Consider the following 12,887-nt stretch of genomic DNA (forward strand, 5'->3'; position numbering starts at 1 on the left):
GTGGCTGGTGTGACTGAGGAACGGAATTGTTAATGTTATTCCATTCTAATTAATTTAAATTGAAATATCCACATATGGCTAGTGGCCAACATATTGGACAGTGCAGCTCTAGACAATTCCAGCCAAGCAGACCCTAGCACCAGAGTAAAAAAAACTAAGCTTCAGAACGATGGGAGCAGGTTCTCCAGGAGAGGACCAGGTACCTTGTCCCTAAGCATTGAATGGGGCCACTGCCCTCTCCAAAAGGAAGCAAGGCAGGATGGGCAGAGGCAGCTGAAGGTGAGCTTAAGGACCAGGCAGGATTAACACAGAACCTAATGGGGTCATAATGGGGGATGATATATGGAAATGAAGCATAAGGAGAGGTAGAGATGGAGGTGGAGGAGGGAAAGGAAGCAGGTCCCACCCTGTTGACTTAGTACTAGCACCAATCCTGGCAAGCTCTAAAACCTTTATTACACCTTTTTCCCCTTCCCCCATTGTTGTCACATCCAGTGAAAGAATCATTACATATCTTCTAATGCAATCCTCTCATTCCGCAGATGCATAAACTGAGGCCCAAAGAGGTGACCGGACTGTCCAGCCATATGTTGAATCTGTAGCAGGATCAAGTCCAGACTGTGTCCTCCCCACTTTCAAGCCCAAGTGCCCTCTCCCACCCTTAACCAGCTCCACTAAAAGAAGGCAGGACTGCGGAAGGAGAACTGCAGGTAGACAACGAGCAGGCAGAGAGAGGCCCAGAAGAGGCACCAGCGAAGAGACAAGAAGTTGTAGCCGGATCCCGCCTGGGCCCTCGGCTTGGAGGCTTCAGAGGGGTAGGTGGTCACCTCCTCCTCCAGCAGCTTCTCGCTGGGCTTCCAGTGCACGATGCCCTCCTGGCAGGCCTCACAGAACTCTGCACGATGCGGCCAGCTGTCCGGGCGGCTGGCCACGTGGATGCGGTACTGGCCACCGTCCTCGTCGTAGCACTGCTCGCGCAGGCTGCTGATGAGGTTGTCCACCAGGCCCTCGATGTTCTCCTCCAGCATGCTGGACTCGTCCAGACGCGCCGTGCCACACTCATAGCACAGCTGCTTGTAGACGCGCATGCGCACCGAGCCCATCCGCCGGGCACGGTCCAGATGCATATGGAAGAGGATGACCACGTGGGCAGACTGCCAGGTGTGCCAGCACCAGGAGCAGTGGAACCTGCCGGGAGGAGAAGGAGGGGTGGAGAAGGTGGGCATCCCAGAGACGCCTGCCCTGAGAAGCTCTGAGAGGGAAAAAAAGCCTGTGTGCCCGTGCTTGGAGATGGAGGCAGTGTTTACTGCCCTGTGGATTCATTAGCACTCCAAGGCCGGCCTGCTATCGCCTCCTCCTGGTGAGCACCCCTGGGACCCGAGCAGCATCCTCAGGAGCCAGTGCCGGAGCCATCTGGCATCCAGCAGTCCTCTAGAGCTGTCTCCTGAGGTCTCAGCTGCCCCCCAGCCCGATGCACTCAGGGCTTGCACCTGGGCGCTGTGCAGGGTCATTCCCCCTCTCTGGGCTTCATTTCTCATCTGTGAAATGCAGTGTGTTGGCGTCCAGTAAGGGTCCTTCCTCTGTGACCTCCTGCGACTCTAATAAGAAGGATGACATACACCATCTAACTCATGCATCTTGCTTACTCTGGGGAGAAGAGATGCCTCTAACTGTGCCAAGCACAGACCCTGGCACACTGTAGGTCCTCAGTAAACCACTGAGAATGATGGGATGGACAGACCGGTAGATGGGTAGGATCAACTGGCTTTTAGGAGGAACTACCAAGTTTAGTTACTACATCTTCACAAAGAACACTCCCCAGTCTCTTGACAAGTCTTCTCTAGATCCCACTCTAGCCCTGCAGTGGGGACTGGAAAAGAGGGTACTCATTCCCATTGCCACTCCTCACACACACAGACACACACACACACACACACACATTTTCTCTTTCTCTCTTGCATGCACACAGGCCACTTGGCCTAACCTGGGCTTTCTAGAGTCCCAACCTCAGGAAGTGTGGTGGGTGGTAGCCTGGGGCTCATCGAGGCAAGCCCCACTCACTCCACCCCCACCACTAGGTAGGGCTCATCTAGGTAATCCCCACTCACTCCACCCCCACCACTGCCTGCACACCTTCAGTGATGTAGCGCTCCTGACCTCCAGGGCAGTTCTTTCCTTCCCTGAGATGAGCCTCTTCCAGGCCTCTGTTATAGAGGCTTCACAGGCAGTCAGATGTCCACTGGGCTGACCCTGCCCTCATCACTGGCCCTTTCTGGATCTATTGTATGATGGCCTTGAAGGACTTCTGATTAGGAACTCAATTCAATCCAACAGACACCATTCAACACCTACCATATGCCAAGCACCACTCAACCCAGGCTGTGGGATAGAGGTGAGGCCAAGCCTGGCTCTGACCCCTGAAAGCCTGATCACATGAGCATAGAACAGTACCCAGAATGGCCCAAGGTGTGGTTGGCAGGTCAGAGGAACCTAGTTGGTACTGAATCAGGAGAGGTTCCCTGCCCCCAGTGCTGGGTGAGAGCTGCAGGTCATCTGCCTGTTTAGAGACAGAGTGAGCCTGTGCACAAATAAGCTCATGGGCAGCAGTTCTTCAGCCCTTCCTGAGGCCAGCTGGGAGCCACAAGTCACCAGCCAGGAGTTAGAGGAGCTGACCCCTGAAGCAAGAGGAGACATGGGCTTGCTGAGCTCAGCCCCTAAACTCTGGATCCCGGGCACTCAAGTTTCCAGGTGTCTGCACCTCTTCCACCAGGCAGTTCAAATGCTTTATGTTTTCAGTCTCCTTCTACACCTTTTTACATCAAGCCAACCCAGAATTGCTTCACCTACATCAAGTTAGGCCTCACATCTTAAATTCAAAAATATCAGATCTGGGAGCAGGGGAGCTTAAGAAGCATCTAGTTAGCCCTTTATTTCACTGAGAAGAGACGGAAGCACAGATAGTAAGAGAGGCATCCGTGTACACACAGCTAGTTAGAGGCAGAGCCAGTGCTCAGCACATAACAGATACCCAACAGATGCTTCTTGAGTTGATGGAACTGACATGAATCAGCCAACCTCTGGTTTTCTGTCTTTTTTTCACAAGGCAGGTTTACTCCAATAATTCCAGGTCTTGGGGCAAGATTACAGATGTAAGCTCCCTACCCACATCTTGCCGCCTCTGTTCCCACCCTCAGCACCATTCTGCACCACGAGAAACTTCACACACATACACGTGAACAACCCAGCCTTTGTGTCCATGTTCTGGCTACATCTCCAGAGCACAGCCACTTATTGGCCTCTTTTGAATCCAAGGACACAGGAAAAAGGCCTGCACAGACCCTACAGATGGACTTGAGGTAGTTTGGGGAGGGATTTCTGTAGTCCCAGTCCGAAATCATGATCTAAAAGGAGGAAAGGCCTGTGGACTTTAGACGGCCTTGTCCCCTTGGCCTCAAGGACTCTTTGCCCTGTGGTAGACGTGCAGCTCCTATAAAGAGTGGGACCCTGGGCTCTAAGTTCCTAAAGAAAGTTTTGCTCAAAGTTAAATCTTTTTATCACAGGTACATAGATAATAGAGCTAGAGTGAATTGGATCGATTATCTAAGACCAACCCCCTCATTTTGCAAATATAAAAACTGAGAGTCAGAAAGGGAAACAGACTTGCCAAGTTTACAGGGCTACTTAGCTATATAGAGCCAGTTCATAGCACATAGCAGGTGGTCAATAAATGTTTCTGTATTCAGATCAAATTGGATTAATTCACTAAACATATCTAGGACCAGAGCATAGCTGTACCCCCCACATCCCCCTAACTCCTAGATTAAAGCTTTCCCCAATGGACCTCATAGCTTCCTTCCTTCAGTTGCGACTCACTCTTTAAATGTCAGAGATTGCAGGGACGCAGATGATATTACAGTTCTTCATTTAATGTGGACAACTAAGACCCAAAGATGGACCATAACTTGCTCAGGGTCACCCAGGGAGTTAGTAGTATTGCTAGGATTAAAAGCAAGAACTCTGTGACCCAGCCGGCTGTTCTTTGTCTTTTTCCCCATCTGAGCTGACACCAGAATAAGCCTGCCCCTGGGACTGGGCTCTGTCTCTCCTTGGAAAGTATCCCACAGCTGTGACCCAGGGGCTGTCTGCAAGGTCCCTCCCCACTGAGCCTCTCACCTGCCTGAGGCGTGCTGCTCCAGATACTGCTTCCAGCCATGGGCCAGCTCACTGGGCTTGAGGTTGGGGTCTATGATGAGCTCCCAGCTGTCCGCTGGCTTTGCCACCTCCATCTTCTCATAGAAGACTTTCTTCCACTCACAAGTGGTCAAGCTGGTACACATGGTCCTGCCGGCAGAGGTGGCAGTTCGAGCTCAGCCCAGGTGAGAACACAGAGAGAGCACGGATAGTTGCGGGACAATTCAGTGTCTACGGTCTGAGAATCCTCATCGGCAGGACTGGGAGGAAACAGGACCCAGCTCCCTCCTTTGTTACCCTGGAACCTGTTACCATGGTAGCCAGGCAGGGCACCAAGAGGGAGGGCTGGGGAGAAGGGAAGCCCCAAGAGGGAGTTTCAGGGCCCTGAGCTATGCTTCAGAGGCAGCGCTGTGTAGGCCTGAGAGGAGCAAGCACAGTGGGAGGCCCAACCTCAGACCACACTCATCTGGGTTTCCAGAGGTCTTCAGGAGGCAAGGACTATTTGGTGGCCCTGCTTCACCCAACTGCTCTTCTAGCATTCTCCACATCATGTGCTATGGTGACTACGACACCCTAGGAAGTCAAGGAGAAATGAGGGACAGGGAAAGGCAGAGACTGCTGCTTCCACACCCTCTCATGTGCTGTGACCATCAGTTACCTTGTGCCTAGCACAAACTGCTTGACCTGTGTGCTGGCCAAGGCAGATCAGATCAGGAAACTGAAGTTTATGCAACCCCTAAGTGGCTCATCCAAGATTCAGATCTAGGCCTCTGAAACCAAGCTCATTTGTTTATTTATTTTAGTACTATTGTGCTTCTAACAGGGAACTGAGTGAGAAGTAACATCTCTTTGCCCAGGGCAATCTCAGACCATTTGGTGAGCTAGAATGTAATTTCATATGCCATGCAAAACACAGTAATAATATTTCAGATTCATAGCGTCATAGAACTGTTAGAGCCCATATTCAGTTCCTGGTCCCAAGCCAGGCTAAGGTGGCTGCTGGGGGAATGAGTTTGTTCTGTGCTGCAGGCTCCTGCTGCCTCCGTTGCTGCTGAGCTGGAGCAAGAGAGCATCCGTAGCTCTGTGATGCCCAATTTAAATTCTTTAGAGACTACAGGGGAATTTGACTTCAAATTTGGTAATCCAAGTGAAGACATGGTCACCTGAAGGGAGGCAGCCTTGAGCATGGAAAAGACAAGGCATGTGGCTGCTTACCCTAGCTTTGGTCCAACTTCCAGCTGTAATCATCTTATGATTCTTTAACCCGGAAATCTGGATCCCTAGACATGCACAGTTACAACAGTAAAGAGCATCAAGAAGTGAAACAGGTTGCTAAGAACCAGAAGCTCTTGGTGTTGAGTTGTCGAGTGGTTTTCAGGAAGGGTGAGGTCAGGGACAATGTCACTGGATTCTCTCTTGAAATGAAAAGGTGTTACTCTAGTGACTTGGTGCTAAAGACCTCAGAAAGGACACAATTGTCTTCGAACCGTTGACTGATAGCTGTAGAAGAGCTCTTTTATTTTTAAAAATCTGGTTTATTTCTTGAACTCTTCATTTCTTAACCAAAATTTCTTGATGTTGAATTAAAACAACGGAGGCCTGGAAATGGAAAATTACTGGCCCAGGCTCTCAGGACTGGGGAGCTGAAACCTCACTGGGGATTCTCTTTGAAGCCAGTTACCAGACCAGGTGAGACAGAGGGATCCATGAATGGCCAGGAACTGAATGAAGCTGAGATGAGCTTATGACCTGGCCTAGACCCTCGTGCCAGGAATGAACCTCTAAGAAGTATTATACCCTTGTTCCCAGAACAAATGGCAATAAAGGAAAAACAGAAAGAGGATGAGAATTGTCAGGGTTTACCTGTTTTTTTGTTTTCCTCAAATGATGCAATCCCCTTAGGCCTAGTATCAGGTTTAATTTAGCATAGCAGCTTTCTAAGCAGAGACCAATATAACTCATCTTTCTGTATAACAGCACTGTTTTCACTTTTCATACAATCAGAGAGCACAATTACTATTTCAATTTTCCGCGAATGACACTATCTTATTCCAGAACCCACGATTTAAGAGCTCACGAATGTATATTGTCTACAGCTGTGGCCACATCACACTCTGGCAGCTTCATTTTACATATTTTATCTAGGTAATACTTTTTCAAATAAAGAAATTGTTATTTCTTTATAAAATAAAATACTATGCACCTGTATTCTGCAAACAAATCAGCAAGGGGGATGGGATGGATAAAAGAATCACTTCTCCCCTTCAATTTGGAATGCAGGTTAATGAAGAGCTTTGTAAAATATTTATTATTCAATTTTACTTATTAGAGTAATGTAAGAAATGCCAGTGTGGAGCTTAAAATGACCAAATAATGAAGAGTTGAAAAGGTGTGTACGTCAAAATCACCTGGGGAGTTTTGAAAACTATATACACCTCTGCCTCAGAGATTTCAATACATGTTCTTGAGCAGACAAATTTGCTCTCCACCTACTCCAGTCCTGGGAAGAATCCCTTCTATTGCCAGCCATTGTTACTGATGGGATATGTTGTCCCACAGGCTACTGGAGGCCAAAAATGAAAAACAAAAAAAAGAAGATCGAGTAAAATAAGCTAGTGGTTTATAATAAATCTTTACCAGGAAATAGATCCAGGACAAATGCAAGCTGTGTCCTATCTTCTCCTGTGTCTCCGCAATTCAAAGAACCACAGACAATGCTATAGGGCGAATCCAAGATGCCCTGGGGAGTATTTTCAAGAGATATTAGGAAGGCCTCTCCATCCCCAGGATGTAGCACTTGGCAACAGCATGGTCCAAGCTCCCACTCTTTGGGTGGGAGCTGACCTCTGAATCTCAGGGGAGGTCACACAGAGCAGTCTACGGCTCTCTAATAGTGGCACATAGTGGAATCTTCCCAGGAAGTTTTCACGCTGCCCTTTTATTAATTGGCAGCAACTGGAGCAACTGCAGGCAAGTGACATTCTGTTTCTGCTGGTGTCCAAGGGTCCAAATTCTGGGCACCGTGCTTCCCAGCACCCCAAAGGCTCTGGAGTCTGTATTAAGAGTGACTGTATCTACTTATCCTTTTTTCCGGGCCTTATTATCCTAGGTAGAGATTTGGTGACGAATCTCTCATGGGATGTAAATAAATAAAAGACAGATGGAAATAGGGTGTGCTCCATGCAAGGGAGAAAAAAAAAGAGATGAGGGTTGAGTTAGGAAGGAAGAATATAGAGGGTCTGGGGACACTTTCAGCAGGTACGGGCTATGATGCTTCTGTCCAAGAGGCTGAGGGCCTTCATCAGAGTTCCTTAGCTATACTCAGAGAACCTGCTAGTTTCTGTTGAGCTGAGGCTCAACACACACAAAAATAGCCATGACTCCTCTCTGGGACACTCCCAGCCATCAAGGCAGGGTGAAAAGGGAGCATGGGATAGATTGCGCCGGCTTTTAAAGCATCCATTCTAAAAATGACAAGGCTGGGGTCAATATCCTGGGCAGACTTTTAAAAATATATATCTTTCCTTTTAAACCCACATTTACCCAGTAGAAAGTTTGTAGTTCCAGGGCTTTCCAGGAAACACCAATTCACACAAGGAAAGGACCCACTAAAGCTGAGTCCATTCCTGAGGCAAGGCTCTCACAATAAATAGAACAAATTTTACCTTGAGTATCTATCTTTAGGAACCAGGTCACCTTCCAAAGACTGTTGGGGATTCCTTGATGAGCAGTCAAAAAGGCTGTTTGGCCCCAACACTTAGCTCAGTTAACTTCCTTGGAGACTTTTCATTCCCAGAATTGACTATGTACTTCAATTTACATGGGAGTGAGGAGGGAGAGGACTAATACACTCATTAGTATTGTATTTACCCTTAAGGCTGGATACTGACTTTACCTTTTTTCTTACCCAAAAATTAAGATAAAATTGTTCAAGTGCATAAAATTGGACAAACATTACATAGATATTGCATAAACAGGCAGTTAAAAGCTCCCAGTAAAGATTTAAACAGACCACTTAGCTCCGACATTGGAACCAGAAGATACACAGTCAATAGGAGTCACAGGTCCAAAATGATCAGGCTTTGCTTAGAGTTAAGTTAAATATGCTAGAAACACTTCAATTTATTTTCCCAGTTGTCAAACAATTGGAAAGAGCAAATCTACACACTATAAAAATGCTTTCTTACTCCCAAGGATAAGGCAGGTAGGTTTTATAGTAAAACAAAGCATATGAGATGCAGATCTTACATGAGATGTAAAACAAATATGTTAAACAAAGATGTTTTACATGAGATGTAAAACAAAGCATATGAGATGCAGATCTTTATATTTCTCAGTAAATTTGAGCTTTCTTGATATATGCTTATAGACACTATAGTTAAAAAGCTACATTTCTTGCAAAGTCCCAAGGTAAATGTAAGTAAAGCTTGGGAAGAGAGAATTCTACAAGAAAACCCACTGACCAGAATAAAAAGAATTTTAAAACAGAAAGATCCCTTGTTAGTGAAACAAGAAAATGGACACAACTACAAGCCAGAACAATTATAGTTAAATTTGGATATAGAGTGGGAGCACATGAAGAAGCAATGCATGCCTCACTTCATCTCACGCAGAGTGAATATTTCTTTTCTTTTTTTTTCTTGGGACAGAGTCTCACTATGTCAAGCAAGCAGGAGTACAATGGCGTGATCTCGGCTCACTGCAGCCTCCACCTCCTGAGTTCAAGTGATTCTCCTGCCTCAGCCTCCTGAGTAGCTGGGATCACAGACGTGCACCAGCACACCTGGCTAATTTTTGTATTTTTAGTAGAGATGGGGTTTCACCATGTTGGCCAGGCTGGTCTCGAACTCCTGACATCGTGATCCACCCACGTCGGCCTCCCCAAGTGCTGGGATTACAGGCATGAGCCACTGTGCCTGGCCAGAGTGAATATTTCTTTAAACATGACCCACCCCAGTAACAATGAGCACACCTACCACACACATCTGGGTTCCTAATACCATTCTCCAATTAAAACAACAACAACAAACTAGGTCTTCTTGGAAAAATTATATGAAGGCTCATTCATTCCTATGTCTGGAGGTTGATGCTGCCTGTGAGATGGGACCACAGCTAGGGCTATGGGCCAAAATATCTACACATGGCCTTTCTATAGAGCCTGGGCTTCCTCACAGGATGCTGGCTGAGTTCCAAAGGCTGGTGTCCCAAGAGAATCAGGTAGAAGCTGTGCTTCCTTTTATGAGCTACCCTCAAAAGTCACAAGGCAACACTTTCACCATTGCCCAGATTCAAGGTAAAGGAGCATAGACCCCACATGTGGATAGGAGGAAAGTCAAAGCTATGTTGTAAGAAGATGCAAGTCAGGAGATACCAATGTGATCGTCTTTGGAAAACATGCATTGTCACAGCAGGTAGGGAAGTCAATAAGGCTTCCACAGAAGGAGTGGTATGTGAATAAACCCTTACAGGATGACCAATTGGAAGCTAAATAAAAAAAAATTTTAAAGGGGTGCTTTTCCCTAAGGAGGGGAAAGCATGGGCAAAGACTTAGAAAATGAAATGACATGGAATCATTCTTGAGACTCCATATCATTTAGGACATCTGGATCACACAGAAGAGTGATGGAAGTTGAGGCCTGAAAGATACATGGGACCTGGATTATGGAGTTTTGAATGCCCTGGCAAAATTGAGATTTTGCCTTAGAGGGGATGTGAAATTACTAAATCGTTTTAGGCCTGAACTACATGATCCTATTTGCATATCAACAATGTGCTATTTAAACGCATTGCTCTCTCTTCCTTTTCCCCATAAATTGGCTGGTGTCTAAAAATGCTGTTTCCATGACACACTTGCCGTGAATTCTAATCCACTTAGCTCCTTGCAAATCTAGATTCCTCTGTAGGAGGTGTGAAAAGGACCTTCACTCCATTATCCGAAAGTGTTCTCTAGGGAGAACACTCCATTGAGTATTCTTTTGTACACTCCCAATTGAAACCTACTGGATTAAGTGTCATGAGAAGAAGGAGAAATAGTTTACAATGTTTTATATTGAAAAGTCATTAATAGAGTTGGAATATTAAATTTTTAATGAGTTTTTATTGTCAATAAAGCTTCTATGGACTATTTTCCCCAGTGAAGGTACATGTGAATGAGAAATAGATACACTGAGGCTTATAAGTCTCCAGTAGTACATCAGCATGTGACAAAAGAACACAGACACCCACGGGCTACATCTACCAAATTGCCTTAAATCTCTTACCTAGATTTTTCATGCTATAGGAAGACAGAAAAATCTTAATGTGGATTTATGCTGATAGGCAGGGGGAAAGAAGGAGTTTGAAAATAATTTACAGTGAAGAGTAAACTCTGTGATGATAAAGTGGAAACTGCTGGTGCTGGTGCCATAACAGTTACTTAATCTGTGTCATGACCTGAAAGGCAATTAAATGAAGTCTGAGTGGGTGAAGAAACTCTTAAGATTCAGTCCAAAATGGTTTCAGTGTCCAGGGGGACCCATTGATGGAAGCTGGTCGGGGGACAACACCAAACTGATTCTATCCGGAGAATTTGTATGATGCAAGAAATAGCAAAAGCTTCAAGCTGATTCTCGAGACATCAGAAGCTGGGCAAAGAAACAGCAAACTAGTTCCTCATCTTAAATACTAGTTGCAGGAGTGGACCTTAATTTAATATACCTTAATTATAATAAAAGGTAATAGTGATAAAGTCCTCACTATGCACTATGAGTTTTTCTAAGTACTTTACATATATTAATTCATTTAAGCACATGCAAGAACCCTATGAGGTGGGTACTATAATTATTTTCCCCATTTTCCATAAGAGGAAACTGGGACTCAGAAAGTTTGGTGATTTACTGGTGGTCATGTAGTTAATAAGTGACAGTTCTGGGATTTGGACTCGTACAATCTGGCTTACTGACTATGCATATTTATCCACTAAGCTATTCCATAGGCCTAGTTTTGTTTTTTTTTTTTTTTTTCCTGTCTTCCCTGGAGTAGAACCTAGGCACAGTTTTTAAAGTAATAAAGTCATTGTAAAATTTCAAAAGATACAAGAATATATTAACTATTAAATGAAAGTTCCATATCCTCTTCACCCCACCTGTCCCTGCCCTTCATTTTTTTCCAAGTTAACTATTGTTAAACATTTAGAATTTATTTGATTAAAGAATGTATTTGATTTTTTAAAACATTGCAGTGTTTTATAGTATCTCTAATGTTTAACAAAGTTATATGGCATGGACATCTTTCAAGTTTGGTGCACAATGGCTTGTGAGACACAGATTCGGAGCTTGTTTGTGAGCCTCTGTTAGCTCATGAGCGCCCCTATCTGCAACCGGCATCAGCACCTCACCGTGGCTTGCAGGTTCCACTGCACAGGCAGTACCTTGGGAATTTATTAAAATACTGTCCCTGGCAGGCACGCCCGTAATCCCAGCACTTTGGGAGGCTGAGGTGGGCAGATCACGAAGTCAGGATTTCCAGACCAGTCTGGCCAACATAGTGAAACCCCATCTCTACTAAAAATACAAAAAATTGGCCAGGCATGGTGGTGTGCCCTTGTAATCCCAGCTACTCAGGAAGCTGAAGTAGGAGAATCGTGTGAACCCAGGAGGCGGAGGTTGCAGTGAGCCGAGATGACACCATTGCACTCCAGCCTGGGTGACAGTGTGAGATTCTGTTTCAAAATAAATAAATAAATAAATAAAATACTGTCTCTGTGTGAAAATGTTTATCTAAAGAGGGAGGAAACATCATTAAAAGTTGAAAAAAATGTTAACACGATGTGAGGACACGCATTGGCAACACATGTATGATGAATAATTTCATATGTCAACTTCTCTTGACCAAGGGGTGCTCAAATATCTGCTTGGACATGATTTCTGGATGTGTCTGTGGGAGGACATGCACTGGCAACACATGTATGATGAATAATTTCATATGTCAACTTCTCTTGACCAAGGGGTGCTCAAATATCTGCTTGGACACTATTTCTGGATGTGTCTGTGAGGGTGTTTTCGGAAGAGATCAGCTATTTGAATTGGTGAATTGAGGAAAGCAGATGGCCCTCCCCATGTGGATGGGCATCATCCAATCCATTAACGGCCTGAACAGAACAAAAAGACAATGCAGGAAGGTTGAATTCACTCTCTGCCTGACTTTTGAGATGAGACATTGATCTCCTCCTGCCCCCAACTCCTGGTTCTCAGGCCTTGAGACTCAGGCTAGAATCTACAAGATCAGCTCTCTGGCTCTCAGGCCTTCAAACTATACCACTGGATTTCCTGGGTCTTCAGCTTGTAGTTGGCAAGACTGTGGGACTTTTCAACCTCTGCAATCACATAAGCCAATTCCTCATAATAAATGTCTTCCTAAATATCCATATATATATATCATATATTATATGTGTGTCTGTGTATATCCTATACAAGCACACACACATAAATATCTATCTTATTGGTTCTGTTTCTCTGACGAACCTGGGAACCATATGATATGAACCGTTCTCCATATATTTAGGTATATATATATATACACATGTGTGTATACGATATGCATATACATACGTGTATATATGTGTATATATTACCTAAATATATGGAGAACCATACAAATACACATACACACACACAAACACACATACACACCCCACATATAGAACTTATCAATTCCAT

At 45.1% G+C, this 12,887-nt stretch overlaps 1 protein-coding gene across 1 annotated transcript; it reads right to left on the reverse strand.

Annotated features, from left to right (window-relative positions):
• Positions 1-436: 436 nt before the first annotated feature.
• On the reverse strand, positions 437-4,768 carry RTP2 (receptor transporter protein 2). Its single transcript, XM_002814400.3, has 2 exons — positions 4,174-4,768; positions 437-1,188 (listed from the first exon to the last, which is right to left on the reverse strand). Exons 1-2 carry the CDS (start codon positions 4,335-4,337, stop codon positions 675-677), a joined length of 678 nt encoding a protein of 225 aa, XP_002814446.3. The 5' UTR covers positions 4,338-4,768; the 3' UTR covers positions 437-674.
• Between the last annotated feature and the right edge of the window lie 8,119 nt (positions 4,769-12,887).

The sequence above is a fragment of the Pongo abelii genome, chromosome 2 (genome assembly GCF_028885655.2).
Source record: "Pongo abelii isolate AG06213 chromosome 2, NHGRI_mPonAbe1-v2.0_pri, whole genome shotgun sequence".
Lineage (NCBI taxonomy): Eukaryota > Metazoa > Chordata > Mammalia > Primates > Hominidae > Pongo > Pongo abelii.